We start from the raw sequence: 16,435 nt of genomic DNA on the forward strand, positions 1-16,435 counted from the left end.
TTTTTTATTTTATGAATATGAAAAAAATTAGCTTATTATAACTAGTTAATAGAGAAAACATGTTTTCATGTTTCTGATTTGTTATTACTCAAATATTTACGCATATAGTCATGGTTTACATGTAACAAGCCGAGAAATTCCACTTTAGATATTTTCTTTTTTTTATTGTAATATATAAGAAAGAAATTAATTGTCTTATTTCCATTCAACAGGTAAAAACCTTGAAACAGCCTGAAAAGAAAGAAATGGCCACTAAGGAAGGCAGTCCAACTAGCCCATCTGACCTAGCAAAGCTGGAAAGCACAGTTCTTCCCATTCTTGAGGCCCAGGCAAGCACACAACCAAAGGATGAGGAAGTCAAATCAACAGACACCCTAAAGACAAGACGTAAATTAGAGGTGCTTCCTCTCTCACCTGACACACCTAGCTCAGAAGATGACAGAGAACTTGCTGAGAAGAACACCAAAAGTACTACAAAGAAAAAGCTTCTTGTGCCCATGGATGTCAGGGCAGATTCCCTGGATGATAGCAGTGAAAGCTTTGGAAAAGAAAGCCCGGTGTCGGGGGACGATGAGGACTTTATCCGAAAACAGATAATGGAAATGAGTGAGAATGAGGATGCTTCCCCATCTGATGAGGAAAATTTAATCCGCCGAAAGATCAGAGAGGATGAGAAGAAGCAAGTTGAAAAGAAGAAAACAGAAGCTACAGAGAGGAGTACGTTAGGAAAGGCCAGGCGACTCACCAAGAAAAGCACTATAAGTCCAGATGATGAAGAAGATAAGGAACTCTCTGGCTCATTGGATAAACGTAATATAGACAAAGAGGATGAACCAAAAGAAGAGGATCATCAGAGTGGTACTGCAGTTCGCAAATTCCCAACTATGGAGCTGAACGCAACCAGCAGCCCTGTGCGTATACTTAATGATGATGGAGAACCTGAAATGGAAAGCCTTACTGACTCTCCAGATGATCGGTCCAGAGGTGAGGGGTCATCCAGCTTACACGCTTCCAGTTTCACCCCTGGGACATCCCCTACATCCCTCTCATCACTGGATGAAGACAGTGACAGTAGTAGTCCCAGCCATATCCATTCTGAGGGCAAACAACACAGGAAGGCCAAACACAGACAACCTGGTCAAATGCTGCCCACGATTGAAGACTCTTCTGAGGAAGATGAGTTACGGGAAGAAGAAGAGCTGCTCAGGGAGCAAGAAAAACAGAAGGGCTCAGGGAAAAAATCCAAGAAAGACAAAGAAGAGATTCGAGCCCAGAGGAGGCGAGAACATCCGAAGACACCGCCAAGCAACCTTTCCCCCATTGAAGATGCCTCACCAACCGAAGAACTGAGGCAAGAAGCTGAAATGGAGGAGATCAGAAGATCATCTTGCTCTGATTTTTCCCCCAGTATTGAATCAGAACCTGAAGGGTTTGAAGTCCATGCCTCCAAAATTGCAGCAGTCCATAAAACATATCACCTGCCTACATCAGTATCTCTTCACTCACCAACAGATGATCAAAATAATAAGCCACAGAAAAAAGCTCTTAAATCTGCTGATGAGGCTTATGAAGAAATAATGCTGAGGGCTAAGTCTCCAACTGTTGACAAAGGCAAGATTCCACCAGAAAAAGAGTCTCTTTATGGAGGCATGCTCATTGAAGACTACGCCTATACATCTCTTATTGACAACTCAGCAGCTGATCTGGTAGAACAAGAGAAGATTGTTGTACCTGCTCAACCCAAAAAGCTGAGATCACCAGATGAAGTTTATGAGGACATGATAAAGAAGCGGAAGGAATTCATGCAGCTGGAACAGGAATATCAAAATATGCAACCAAAAAAGGAGCAAACAGCAGCTGAAATTGTATTACAACCTGCTGAGAATAGCTTTCCCAAAAGCAGTACAGTAGCAATTGGCAAAGATGGGAAGCCACTGTTAGATGCTGAAACTGCCTATGAAGAGCTAATGAAGAGAGTACTGACTCCTGGAATAAGTCCAACTCAGCAGGAACCAGAAGTGGAAGACACTGCCTCTAGGAGGGCACTCCACCCCATTCCAGACTTAAAGGTTACGCAGTGCTCTTCAGGAGAGTTGTCTTCTGATGATGAGAGTATAATTAAAAAGGAAGATGAAATAACTGCAGTATCAGAATCAACATCAGTTATGGAAACTGAGTCTGTAACTGTGTTTTCTGGGTCAGCTCTATCATCAGACCAGCAACCTCACACAACTGCAGCATCCCAGGCTAATGTTGTGGACTTATCTGGTGCACTCCCAAGAACATCAACCCCTGTGATTGGCAGTGTATCACCCTTGCCCACAGTGCCCCAGTACACACCCAGTATTACCAGTGTAGTTTCAACTGCCCCACCTGTACCCCCTAAACCAAGTGTCCTACGTAGAGCTAATTCTCAGGAAACAACAGAAGTACCTGTTGCACCACCACTGCCTCCTCCTACCCCACCAAAACCTACTGTTTTTCCCAGGAAACCTCCAGTTCCACTTCCACCTCAGGCATCAACAACACCCATCAGAACAGACACAGTGGCTGTGGCTACAGTCCAAGGGCCCACTACAAGACAAGCAGTTACACCAACATACAAACCTCATGTTCCCCCTCCTGTTCCCCCAAAGCCATCTATGCCTGTAGGAATTGGGGAGTGCCACAGACCAGGACATGGTGTTAAACCACCAATTGCACCAAAGCCTGGATCACAGCCTTCTTCACCTGCCCATATACCACATCCAAGACCCACTGTACTTTCCACTAGTTCTACTGACATAGCCCTGAATCTGAGTCCTTCTTCGGAGAGCAAGCCATTTCAACCTTCGCCAAAGTCTCCTTCCTCTCCAAGATATGCCAGCAATCTTCGTGACACATATGTAGTCATCACACTGCCATCTCAGCCCAGCTCTCCAGTAGATAGTGTCTCAACCCAAGCTCCTTCCAGCCCTGGCCCAGCATCTCCTTCACACCAAGCTCAACCCCAAAGTTATCACCAGCCACAGCCTCAACCTCAGTCATATCCACAGCAGAATCCATCACCAACCTCTCCTCAAACAACCAGGGTGCCTCTGGCATACACACGAGTCACAGAATCCATAGAAAGTCAAGAAATTTGTGGCCCAGAAAAACGCGTGTCTAGTTCTTGCCACATAATCGAGGCTATATCTGCCTCAGCACAGCCACCTATGATTATGCCTAACCTCATATCACAAGTGGTCACCACAGAAGTTCAAAGGACCACTGTCTCTGTTGTTCATGAAAGGACACCACCACCAGTGCCAGCTCCTAGGGCAAATGGTGTCCCAATCTCAATGGAGAAACCTAAGCCCCAGTTGTCAGCACAGAATGGACAGGCTTTCCAACATTCTGAGGTAGTAGATCTTAGGACTATGAAAGTGGACCCAGAATCCGACATGAATGGTGTGGATCTGTCTACTAGTCCAGACTCAAGACGCCAGTCCTTTGCAACTGATGCCAGTCGTCAGAACAGTGCAGTGCAGTCATCTGTGGTCAACCTCAGTACTGAATCATCCACTGTTTCTGTAGTGACTGATAGCATCACCATTGTAACCTGTGCTGCCACAATCCAGCGATATGACAATGTAAACACCTCGCAAACATCTTCAGTGCCCCTTCAGCTAACAAAAAACAAAACATTTGAGCCTGTTTCTCAAATTATATATCGGCCAATTGATTCTCAACCCTCTAATCATATTGGTACAGAAATCCCTATTAACCTCTCTGTTGGCTCAAACATGGGTGCAGGAAATTTCCAGACTATCCCTGTCACTATTGCTCCAACTTCTGTTGCAAGTTGTGTTGCAAATGGATTAACTACAGGTGCAACCACGGTGGCAGGAGCTGTTGACCTGAGTACAACAAAACCATTCAACACTGTGGTATCAGTGGATAGTCCTTCTACAGAAGTGGTCACAGCTGTAATCACAGATGATGATGGAAAACCAGTGGATCTGACTGCAGGAAAAAGAGCTGTGTGCTGTGATGTGGTATACAAGCTCCCATTTGCAGGAAGCTGCACTACTCAGCAACCTACCACACCCCTGCCTGAAGACCGTTTTGGATATCGTGACGACCATTACCAGTATGACCGATCATCTTATGGCATGAGAGGGTTTGGAGGAATTAAACCATCGATGTCGGACACTAACCTAGCAGAAGCTGGCCTGTTTTTCTACAAGAGTAAGAACAGCTATAATTTCAGTGGCACCACAGAGGGTGCAGTAGATCTTACTTCAGCAAAGATTTCTGATGCAGGTCAGTGCAATGACATTGCAGACCTATCACTTAAATGTCACTTTGAACTCCTCCCACTGATTCATGGCTAATGTTTTTTTTTTTTTTTTTTTTTTTTTTTTTTGCATGGACAGTTCATGTTTTTTAGTTTTTGTTTTTCGTTTTGTCATAGTAATATTTTTGCATGTGCCTGCATGCTGTTACTGTGCAGTACATCTTGTTTATGCTTGTTGCACTTTTGGACATTAGATGTCTTTTTCTGTTTTCCACCTTTTTCATAATTTGGATAAGGCTTGGCTTACCTCAACATTGAATAAATCTGCATTATTTGGACTCAACTGATATTTTGACTTTTGACAGGTGAGGCTGTTGACTACTCCAAGAAAGGGAGAAATGGAGGAATGACAATTCCACCCTATTCCCAAGCCAGAGTCACAAGCGGTGTTGGTACACTCTTTGGTACAAGCACTGTCTTGAGGTCATCAAATGGAGTGGTCTATTCCTCTGTTGCAGCACCAATCCCATCTACATATGCTATTACAACCCAGCCTGGGTCCATCTTTAGTACAACATACAACACCCTGTCAGGTATGCATACCAGTGACACCATGCCTTCCCTGTCCAATCTCCAGAACTTGCCACTTACACGGTCCCACAGCTTCCTGTCCACCATCTCCACTACTGCAACAGAAGAGCAAGAAGATGCACCGCTCAATCTGGAGATCTCTAGAGGGGGTACTACTGCTGGCAATGTTGTCACCGCAGCAACAACCTCTTTATCCCTTGACACATACACCGATGCTTCCCTGGAGGCCATAGCTGCTTCACTGGAGGCTCTATCCTCACCCATGGTTCCTGGGGATGGCCAGTATCAGGCAGAGCGTGAGAGGCTAGAAATGGAGAAACTCAAGCAACAGCGCCTGGCAGAGGAATTAGAGTGGGAGCGCCAGGAGATTCAGCGGTTCCGTGAGCAAGAACAGCTCCTAGTACAGAAGGAACTAGAGGAGCTGCAGGCCATGAAGCAGCAGATTCTGGCACAACAAGAAGAGGAAAGGCAGGCTCACCTAATGATGCAAAAAGAGACCTATGCCCAGCAACAGCAGCAGCTTGAGCAGATTCAGAGACTCCAAGAGCAACTACGCATGCAACTGGAAGAGCAAAAGCTTCGTCAGATGTACCCAGGTGGGGACATACCGGGGCATGGTTTGCAGGAGGCACTTGTTTTGGGACCTGATGGCACAGTGCTGGCCCGAAAAATCACAGATAGTGGGTGTCAGACAGATGAAGAGGATGAGGCAGTTAGCAAAGCTTACACAGCAGGGAGAAAAAAGAGAAGTGCTAAGAAGAGTGTTGACAGCTGCGTGCAAACTGATGATGAGGATCAAGAGGAATGGGAAGCTCAGACCAGAAGTCGACAAAGCCGGCCACGCACTGCCAGGGGTGAAAGAGGAGGGCAATCAGAGATGTCTCTTCAAGCCCACACTGAGATTTCTATACAAACAGATAAAGAGGGGAACATTAGAATGGACACTAGGATGGAGCTTTCTGATTCTGAAAGGACCTCACCAAAGAAACGACCTACCCCCTTAGAAATTGGCCAGTCTCCTAACCTCAAAGTTGAATCCTCTACTCTTCAAGCCCCTCCTAAATCTCCCAAAGTGCTCTATTCCCCCATATCCCCCTGCATATCTCCTAGCAAATCCCTTGAGTTTGTGTCCTATGAAAAATCACTGGGTGATACAAGCCCACAAAAGCTAAGAGGAAGTACAGATACATCAAAAGTCTCCCCAGCAAGTCCTAGGGGACCAAAAGCCATGCAGAGATCCATGTCAGACCCTAAGCCAATGAGTCCAACAGGAGATGAGAGGGCAACATCTGGCACCCAGTATGGTGATAGCTATACTGTGAGTACTGTGTCTAAGTATCACTTAGTATGATTTTAAGTATTGTATTGGTATTGGCTGTTGAATTTAATGCATACATATAATTAATGACCTGGGCTTGTAGAAAAATACTGAACTGTGAGAGATCCAGTAAATTACTTCTTTTGTGCCATTTAGGAGTGTACAAATTAGTGAGTAGTACATTTATGAGTTACTGGGATGCACATACACACAAATATACAATGTTCATGTCAGACTTTGCAGTCGTGACTTTTTAACACCATAGAAAAACTAGAATAAATATTTTCCATTATTGAAAGCCTTACAAATGTAACAGTTACTGCAGGTTAATTTTATCAAAGCAATACAGTTCAAAGAAAGAAGTTTATGAACGCTGAAGACTCCATAACTTGCTGACTTAATTTAACTTGGATCTGAAAATCTATAGTTCTTTTTAAAATTTTGTTTATTTTTCCGACAGGGGAAAAGCTCAGGTGGGACACCAACAGGTACTCAGAAGAAGGTGAAAAGGACTCTCCCCAATCCACCATCAGAGGATGAGTCAACAACCAGTGGCCAGACAGCGTACAGCACCGGATCTGCCCGCCGAAGAATGTGCCGCAATTCTAACATGGCACGTGCTAAGATCTTACAAGACATTGATCGTGAGCTCGATCTGGTGGAGCGTGAGTCTTCAAAACTCCGCAAAAGGCAAGCAGAGCTAGATGAGGAAGAGAAAGAGATTGATGCCAAGCTTAGGTATTTGGAGATGGGCATTAATCGTAGAAAAGAAGCACTGTTAAAGGAGAGAGAGAAGAGGGAAAGGGCCTACTTACAGAGTGTTGCTGAAGACAGAGACTACATGTCAGACAGTGAGGTTAGTAATATCCGTGAGACTAGAGGTGGCCATGGAGGTGGTGAAGATGAGGAAATTGAAGGTCATGGTCTTGAACGTCCCAGGACAGCTCCTCAATCAGAACTGGATGACTTTGTCCCACCTCAAACAAAGCATGAGTATGGAAAATACTCCCAGTACCAATATCCTCAAAGCCAATACCAGCAGACTCTCTACCAGACCCCCCAGTCTTACCAGTCTCATTCAATCTACTCCTCTGTGCCCTCACTCACTAGTTCCCAGCAACAGAGTTACCACCAGATGCTCTTGTTGCAGCAGAAAGCTGCCAGACAAGCAGCACTCCTCTCTGAGCTGGATGCAACTAAATATGATGTCATTAGCCGCCAGCCTGATCCCACATCATCAGCTTACCTGGGAGTCAAGTATGACAAATATGGCAATCACCTTGACCTCAGAGCCTTGGAGGTGGGAAGCATAGCAGGTACCCCTTTGTCAGCTGTCTCTGATTCCTATTACACAGATGTAGATCACCACACACCTCGGAGTTACATGCTACTTGAAGATGCTGCAGAACTGACTAAGGGCTCCACAGCTCTGTCGTCATCTTATAGTCTGGCTGAGAGGGAGCTGGCTAAGGCAGAGAAGCTGCTGCGAAGAAGTGCTGCAGATCTGGGGTCTACAGACTATCTTGGATCCACATCCAGACTCCATACTTTTGGGAAGACTCCTGATGAAGAAGATACAATGGAGGAACCCTATGAACTGAAACTCTTGAAGCAACAGCTCAAGCAAGAGTTTAGGAGAAGTACAGGTGGAACAGAGAACTTAGAACAACTGACAGGTCTATCCCAGCACTACTATACCCCAAGCACTAGCATCTCTAGTTACTCCCAAAGACACTATCCAAAGTCAGAAAAGTACAGCATCAGTCGGCTTACTCTAGAGAAGCAGGCAGCTAAACAACTCCCAGCATCTATGTTGTACCAAAAACATAAGACTCCACTATTAGATCCGAAAATTTCCTCCAAGTATTCCTCTATTACAGACAGCAGAGGTTTGGAGACAGACTATACAAGCTATCTGGGGTCTACCAGTGCATCTCCAAGATCCAGTCGTCTCATACAAGATGAGATTACCTTTGGCCTTCGTAAAAATATTGCAGAGCAGCAAAAGTACCTTGGGTCTACCTTAGGTGCCAACTTGGCAGGGTCACTAAATTTGGGCCACAGCTTAGGTCTGGATTCTGCATATCCTAGTGGTAGCCGCTCAAGACCCTCATCCAGGCCAACATCCTGCTATGGCCTAGACTTGTCTATCAAAAGGGACCCTTCTAGCTCTTCACTGAGGCTTAAGGGAGAGGGTGAAGCATCTGGAGATGGACCAACCTATCAAACCCCCTCTGGCCGCACCAAACCCACTAGCCTTCCTATTGTGCAAAGTGGTCGTGGACGGATACCAATAGTTGCCCAGAACTCAGAGGAAGAAAGTCCACTTAGTCCTGTTGGGCAACCTATGGGCATGGCACGTGCATCAGCAGGACCTCTGCCACCCATCTCAGCTGATTCAAGGGACCAGTTTGGTTCCTGTCTGTCCTTGCAGGACTCTCAGCAGCAGCAACATATCAGGGAAGAGCCAACCAGGGGTAGGGGTTATGCGCTGCTGGATGACCTTCAGGGCACCATGTCAGATAGTGAAGGTAACAAACAGACAAGTCACATTTCCACTCTATTACTATTTTATGTTTCAGCCTTGAGTGTCTGGTTATGGCCTGTCTTGCATGTTTTTCACACTAATGTGGATAATATCCAGCTATTATGTATCTACTGAAACTATGCATGTGTTTATTGACATTTTCACATTTTCATGTTCAGTGTTAACATTGGTGAATGTATCTTTTTATTTTCTGTTGTCACTACATTTGGTTCATCTTTTGAGATCTTGTGTGCTTGCATGCCTTTGTACATTTTCCTCTGTCTTCTAGAGTTAGCTTGAACGTATCTTATGCTGCACTGTTTCTGTCTGCATTCCAGATACTGTGTAACATTTTCCCATGTTAGTTCACTGCATGACATTGTACAGTCTGACTTTCTGTTGGCGCTCTATTGTGTGGGAGGTTTTCCTCCTGAAATAACAATTGTTCAATCAAGGCATTTTATTTAGAGCTTGTTGTCATTTATTCATGCACCTATTTAAATTGTTAAAGAAAATTCTAAAGTTTTTTGAATTCAGCTTGGCACACAAGACTGGAGCCACAATAACAGAATAATCCCTTAAAACAGTAGTTCAGGAAGCTTTTTACCACAAATAATCTACTGAAAAAGTGCCTCCCCAAAAATTTACACAATTGGTCCATAATTCTGTCAACTGAGCCAGTTATTCTAAATTGATTTCATATTCACAGTATTGTCCTGTTATAACATAGTCAATAGTACATGAATTATTATTTTGGGTAGTTTATGTGTAATGTGGATATTGTATATTTCATGATTGCTTTTAAGTTTATAAATATATTTGTTGTTTCAATGATCATGGTACTAAAGTACTGCATAAGCCAAGATCAAAGCAAAACCAAAATATAACATTACTAGAAGAAAAATGTTTAAAGCAGGATGCTGTTGTCACATTAGAAGAAACCTCATTGTTTTATGTTTAAAATGCTTATTTAGTTGCAACATATGTGTGTAATAAATATAACACTTTAACTTGCATGCCTTGCTCTGAATACTTGCTTGTATACTGTATATTGTGATTCTGCATGGAATACATTTATGACTAGACTGTTTTCTCATAGTGAATTTCCTAAAACTGCATCACATTAATCCAAAAGAGCACATACTATTAGTACGGCCCATAATTTTCTCTACATTTGGTAATAAAAACAGGAAAGAATCTCTACAAGTTACTAAAAGCAAATAATATTCTGATCTTTTATTACTAAAAGGATCCAGGTTTTATAAAATATGCTATTTAAACAGCAAACAGGTTTAATTTCATATATAACATTAAATTTGGGTCAATCTCATTTTACTTTCAAACTTTTATCTATGTTCTACTCGGTAAAAGCAAAAATGTTATTAAATATAAACAAGATCTTGTAGGTGCCTGTTCCTGCAGCAATGATTGATACACCACAATAATTTGTTATTTAAAAAAAACAAAAAAGACCTGCATCTAACTGGTCAGTGTCCAAGCTGAGGACGGTGATTTCATGAAACAATGTGCCAGTTTTAGATCCATTTATGCATTTTCATTTAGAGGTCTAAAGACCCCAGTTTTGAGTTGTCTTGAATGCAGTGTAACTAAGTGTTAATAGGTTCATATTGATCCCATCATTTTGCAATGTAAACCCATTTGCCTTGATTACAGCCCTAAGTGATTCCCTGATGGCTTTGAACAGAGACGATGCAACCAATGGTAGAGTATTAGTTCAGTTCTTTAGCATTTTATTGCTAACATATTAACATACACCACAATTCAATTCCATGTTTTCATAAAATGATGACTAAATGTTGGGGAGGATTAGGACACTGATAAAATTGCCAATAGATAATGCTTGAATTTGCAATTTCAAAAAAAAAAAACATGAAATTTTACAAATTCTAAGATATACAGTAGTTTTCAGAGAAAGACCTTGACCTTCCTAACAACTGGAGAATAATGAGAAATATGTAAATACCCAACATTTATATTCATAGACAGTTACCACACTGTAGGGCTGGATTATACTATTGTACTAATGCTATTTTTTTATTCACTTCCAAACTACATTAGCTTTTCTGTTTATTTTACAGTGTCCTGTGAAAATGTTATGTTGTTTGGCATTCTTTTCTCTAAGTTAAATGGAAAGTTAAACAACGAATCAAAGATTTTTCACCCTAATCACGAATTAGCATTTCACAAACCCTATGTTATTTAGTGACATATGTCATCCTCTCTAGTAGGATGAAAAAGTCCAGGTTCTCAGACTGCTTCTGAAGTAGTGCTTGTTTTTATCGTTGAAGCCTACCACCTTAGACGAGAAGAGACAGACTGGTTTGACAAACCCAGAGATGGGCGGTCAGAAAACGGCCAAGAGAAGAGACAGGTGAAACAGGAAAAAATCACACACACACACACACACACACACACACACATACACATATTGTACAGAGTGCTACAAAGTTCTCATATGTACTGTGCAAAGTTCAAGCGGTGCACCCACACAATATCTATATATGAGTATCTATTTAATGTTTATGCATTCACATGATAATGCAAAGCACATGTGCCACATTAATGTTCATGTATATACATGAATAGTTTGTCGTCTCACCGTTGTGTGTGGGCCACAGGGAAAAGGCCCATACTACCCCTTCCCTCACCTCAGGGTCAAACTTCAGAGGGATCCCAAAGACCGCAGTGTGTCAGGTAAACGGTTTACCACAGTTTACTACATTTCATTCAATCACATCGGCATGCTGAGAAATGGAATAATCATAGTCTTACTGACTGTGATCCATGCTTTAGATTTTATTGACTGCATTGCTTAATGATTGTAACAAATATCCACTGTTTATATATGCATTATTTCCTTTTACTGAATATGAATTATCATAAAACTGATTAAAATGTATTTTTAAAAACAAAGAGAGTAAAATGTAAATACTATAGATTATAGCAACCCGGTATATTTACAGAGCATGACTAGTGTGCTTTTGCATGCCTTTTATTTACGTGATATTCATGCCAGAACTCAACAAACTGGCAAGTCACTTCCCCTGCCATTACATTCCATCACACCATTCCTCCAGGCTCAGAGCAGGCAGACATTTCATTTCCTGGCTTCCCTTTTGATTTGGCTCTTCTCCACGCTCATCAGTCATTGCCATGCTCAAAATGGCGTATCGCTCACACTCTGGATTATTTTACACAATTAAACAGGCCACAAAGGAAGCATTTTCTGTTTACAAGGGCCTCGTGCTGAACTGAGTCATTTTGCCTCAATCTACAATCTTCCTCTTCTTACAGTTATTACAGACTAAGTGTGCAGGCATTAACTTTTCTTTAGTTAAGTCATTTATCAGTTTATTTGTTTTTCTAAGACTAACTAATAATGCCAGTGCTTTGTCTTTGTTCCAAAGCAGGAAATGGTCTCGGTATCCGTGTGGTTGGAGGGAAAGAGGTCCCTGGCAGTAATGGAGACATCGGAGCCTATGTTGCCAAAGTCCTACCTGGTGGAGCAGCTGAACAAACAGGAAAGATTCTTGAAGGTACATTCTTCTGCCAAATTAAACTTAACTTTGTATAAACATTTTAAAAAGGGTTTGCGGTAAACTAAATTAGGTCATATAAAGAAAATAGGAAAAAGTATATTCTGATGATGTTTTACAGATTAAATCATGCCTATTTGAAATAACAGTGCAACAAATTGCTAAATGCATTTGTTCACATTTTCGCTGAGTTAAATTTTGCTACTCCAGAGGGCAAATCAAACTGGCTGCTTATTCTCAATTAATAACATTCCCAACTACATTTAGCCGTTTCGATTGAATATAATGGTGATGCACCTTAATGGTTATGGCATTAGAAAATTAGCAGTTGATTTAACCATGAACAATGTATTATTTGATGATTGTTCCTTTCAAAATGCAGCAGCCCTGTCTCTGTTTTATGTAGGCGGAAATGGCAGCAGCTACAGTTAGCGACAGTATTTCACCAAGTCAACAAATAACCCTGACACACAATCCCACAGATATATGACCTGTGACTTCGCCCTTACACACCTCTCACTGACATCACCTGAGGATAATTCACTCTGTGGTGTATTAACAGGAACACATTTCATGAGGTGTTATTGATTTCACATGGGGGCATCTGGAAACAGTTAACCCTCTCACCCTCCCAGTCCATCTGTGTACCTACAGCCCCCTTTTAATCTCTGTGTCGAGTCACATTGTGGGTGTCGGACAAATGATAAAGCTGTGGCCAGAGCCTTTTTGAAGCTGCCACACTGGTGATCTATGAATGGTGAGACAGGGAGAGAGAAATACAGCTCAGCTTGCAGTTGTACAGCGTGTGCAGTCCATCTGTCTGTGCTCTGTGGATGTGTGTGTGTGTGTGTGTTTGAATGTGGGCAGTTCTTTTCGTACTATCTGTTCTCGTTTGTGTTGCCTTCGATTTCCTTTTTTTTTTATATTGCATCTTTGTTTCTCTCTCCACTTCTAAATCAGAACATTCTGAAAGGGTTCCAGTGAAAACCACATCATGAGAACTGACGCTATCACCAATGCTAACATGCTGATGTGTGGCAGGAACAAAGTTTAGTTTAGTTCAGGTTTGGGTTTGGTTAATTGGTGACTGTAAATTGTCTGCTGATGTTAATTTGAGGGTCGGTGTCTGCGTCTGTTTCCCTGTGTCAGCCCTTGGATAGACTGGTGATCTGTCCAGGGTGTACTCCACCTCTCTCCCAGTGTCACCTGGGATTGGCTCTTATGTTTTCCATTGTCTCATCCATTGTTATCCAGCTCTTTTTATAGTCTCAAGTATTTTTTTTTCTAAGGATAAACAAAGCTGGTGATGATTGATTCAGTTAGAGTCAAAATGCATCTGCAGTGTTTTTAACCGTGAGACCAACTCAGCCATGGTAACACCCATAACCCAGTCATCAACACAGAGCAGAATGGCTGTGAAGAACTTTGGTTCTGGCAGTGGAAACATGGCATCCCACTCTGTGTAGTGTGAATATAGCGAAATGTTGTCAGATTCAATAGGCATAGAGGCTCAGGATCATAAGGGGATAGAAATGGTGTGTGTGGGGGACTGTGTGCTTGTTTTTGCTGGAGATCACATTTTACAAGCTATAGTGCCACCAGTTGAAAAAAGAGAAAAATATCATGATGAAACTACAGTTTTCTCTTCCCATTCACTCATGCAGTGAGAGATTATCGTCACAAACAGAAGAGCCTCCTGATGAGATGTTTCAATCTGTGTAAGTCCTGCCAGTGTGCAGGGTGTGTTTTGGAGGATGCAGTGGGTTTGCTGTGCTGTGGATTTATTTTAGCTTTCACTACTGTATTAAATATAAATAGATGGTCACTTCCCACTATAAGACATTTGCTATCGCTAGAGTAGATTTCAGAAAACAGTATCTGATTAAATGTTTTTTTTTTTCCAGGTCAAAATGCATCATGTTTGTTAAATTCTAGTTTTAGGTGGAACAGCATGAGGCCACTTTGGGGTCCATTTTTTACTGTTTGTGCCGGAGTGCTCCACAGGCAGCTTTGTTACACAGCTGCTGTTTGGGCTGTCACAGGCATTTATCTCTCCAGTTTTGGCTTACAGTCTGATGCACATGTCATTTGAGTGCACAAATCAAAACTTGTTTCCTCTCCAACAATGAATCAAAGGATAGGTTTTGGTCACTCATGCCTATAGCCAACATGAATTTATTTTGTAGAATTAATTTAGCCTTTTACAAGGCTCTTATTTTTTAGTTAGAAGTGAAGTGCCTGTAGTGCACTGTATAAGGAAAATGGACTAATCCTTGTTTTTGATTGTTTTCCTGGGTGTGCAAATTCTCTACAGGAATGCAAGTCCTGGAGTGGAACGGTGTTCTTCTGTCAGGGAAAACCTATGAAGAGGTACAAGGGCTCGTCGGACAGCTGTGTAATGAAGCAGACGTGTGCGTGAGACTGTGAGTATAACCTTTGTCACTTTCAGCTTTGTCAGCTTTCTGTCCTTCTGTTATTTTTTAATTTTCTTTCTCATGCATTTTCAATCACTCTTGAATTTAGCTGTAATTTGTCATTGGTCATTGGTCTTTTTATATTCAGCCTCTTAATCTCAATGATGTCTAATTCTCCTCTTCTTGTTTTTACTTCCAAAAAGCTCAATTTCCTATTACACCACACATTAAATTTTGCAAAACATCAGCCTCTAAAATAGGTTTTGATTGCCCATCTCAAATCATTAAAAGTCATGATTGCAAACTTTGCTGTTCCTCATTGAGTTTCCAAACAATCTCTCCTGCTTTGAATCTTCATTTATATGGTTCTTCACTTTTCCTTTTACCTATTTTCTCTTTTTTGTTCTGCTATTTGAGCTGTACTTTTCAGAAAAACATGACACATTTTCCTATCTTCCAGTGATCTCAACATGCTGGCTGAGTCTGAGGGTTCCCAGCACCTGGATTTCCAGGAGCACAGCAAAGGTGAGTTCCAGTATATCAATAACTTCAGATCCATCTTGCTTTTACTGCTCCTCACCTTTTGCCCACTGCTGTCTGTATTTCATGATTTATTTCTGTTTAGCTTTCAGATTATTCTCAAGTGGGGCCATGAATGTGGCCTGTTTCCTCTGTCTGCATTACGTCCGACCATTCAGGGAACATTAGATTAGACTTTAGAACCTAATTAGAAGTTAATAATTAGAACCTAAAAATAGTTTTCAGTTTCAGTAAATGGATTTTTCTCAAATGTCTGCATGCCTAGGTTTGTGCAGGTATTATGATGATGATGATGACCTATGTATCTATGTCTGGATGTGTGAATCTTCTAGGTGACAGACTTCCCAAGTCTCCCGGTGTTGACCCCAAGCAGCTGGCGGCTGAGCTGCAGAAAGTGTCACAACAACAGGCTCCCACATCCACCTCCACCTCTGGCCTGCCTGCACCCACTTCAGCGACATCCAGCCCTGGTCAGCCTGGATCTCCATCCATCAGCAAAAAACGCCACAGTAGCAAGGCAAGTCCAAAGGGGGGTTGTTGGTCTTATTCAGGCTAGAACTGCCAAGGTGAGATGATCTTTTCACAAATTAGATGTGAGCTCTGTGTTAATACCATTATGATCACAGCACTGAGTTGCTGAACTGGTGCTTTCTGGTTATGTCTTAATCTACACAGCATTTATGACAACCACTTCTTAGTGTCTAGATTATGTTACACGTCATGGTGCAAGTAGCTTAGCTTGATACTATAAGTCCTTAAAATGAGTTCTTAAGAACTATGAATGGTTTCTATCTGAGTTTAAACACACATTTTGTGGAACATATTTATTTACAGTAGTGTATACCAAGCTTTACAGCATTAGCTATATCACATTAAGGTAGCTCTCTTGCTCTCCTTGATTTTTTAAATACTGAAACAACTGCACAAATGAACCAATACAGAGTGTACTGCACAATGAAAACACAAAACATCCACCTAAAGATTTTTCCTAGCGCTGCCTAAGCATGGTTCTTTTATCTCTTACAGGCTGCGGAGGGAACAAAGACTCAGTCCCACCCTGTCTCTGGAGAGATACAGGTCTGTAAACACAAAGAATGAGCTGCATTCCTTAAGTCCTTTCTTTATTTTTGGTTGTCAGGGTATAGATTGTGATCACTGCTTGTGTGTTCTAGCATTTAGCCAGAAAATCCCAAAAAAATTATTTGTTTTTTTTTCTTAAAACTATTAACA

General features: G+C 41.8%; 1 protein-coding gene across 1 annotated transcript in view; it reads left to right on the forward strand.

Annotated features, from left to right (window-relative positions):
- The window catches only part of pcloa (piccolo presynaptic cytomatrix protein a), a 45,457-nt gene that overhangs the window by 19,065 nt on the left and 9,957 nt on the right, over positions 1–16,435 (forward strand). Inside the window, exons 5-15 of the mRNA XM_026326888.1 lie at positions 180–4,284; positions 4,624–6,167; positions 6,628–8,698; positions 10,369–10,416; positions 11,004–11,086; positions 11,334–11,409; positions 12,126–12,251; positions 14,566–14,674; positions 15,126–15,190; positions 15,538–15,722; positions 16,232–16,282. Coding sequence (XP_026182673.1) covers positions 180–4,284; positions 4,624–6,167; positions 6,628–8,698; positions 10,369–10,416; positions 11,004–11,086; positions 11,334–11,409; positions 12,126–12,251; positions 14,566–14,674; positions 15,126–15,190; positions 15,538–15,722; positions 16,232–16,282 — 8,463 coding nt within the window. The remainder of the gene's footprint in view (positions 1–179; positions 4,285–4,623; positions 6,168–6,627; positions 8,699–10,368; positions 10,417–11,003; positions 11,087–11,333; positions 11,410–12,125; positions 12,252–14,565; positions 14,675–15,125; positions 15,191–15,537; positions 15,723–16,231; positions 16,283–16,435) is intronic.

The sequence above is a fragment of the Mastacembelus armatus genome, chromosome 23, assembly GCF_900324485.2.
Source record: "Mastacembelus armatus chromosome 23, fMasArm1.2, whole genome shotgun sequence".
Lineage (NCBI taxonomy): Eukaryota > Metazoa > Chordata > Actinopteri > Synbranchiformes > Mastacembelidae > Mastacembelus > Mastacembelus armatus.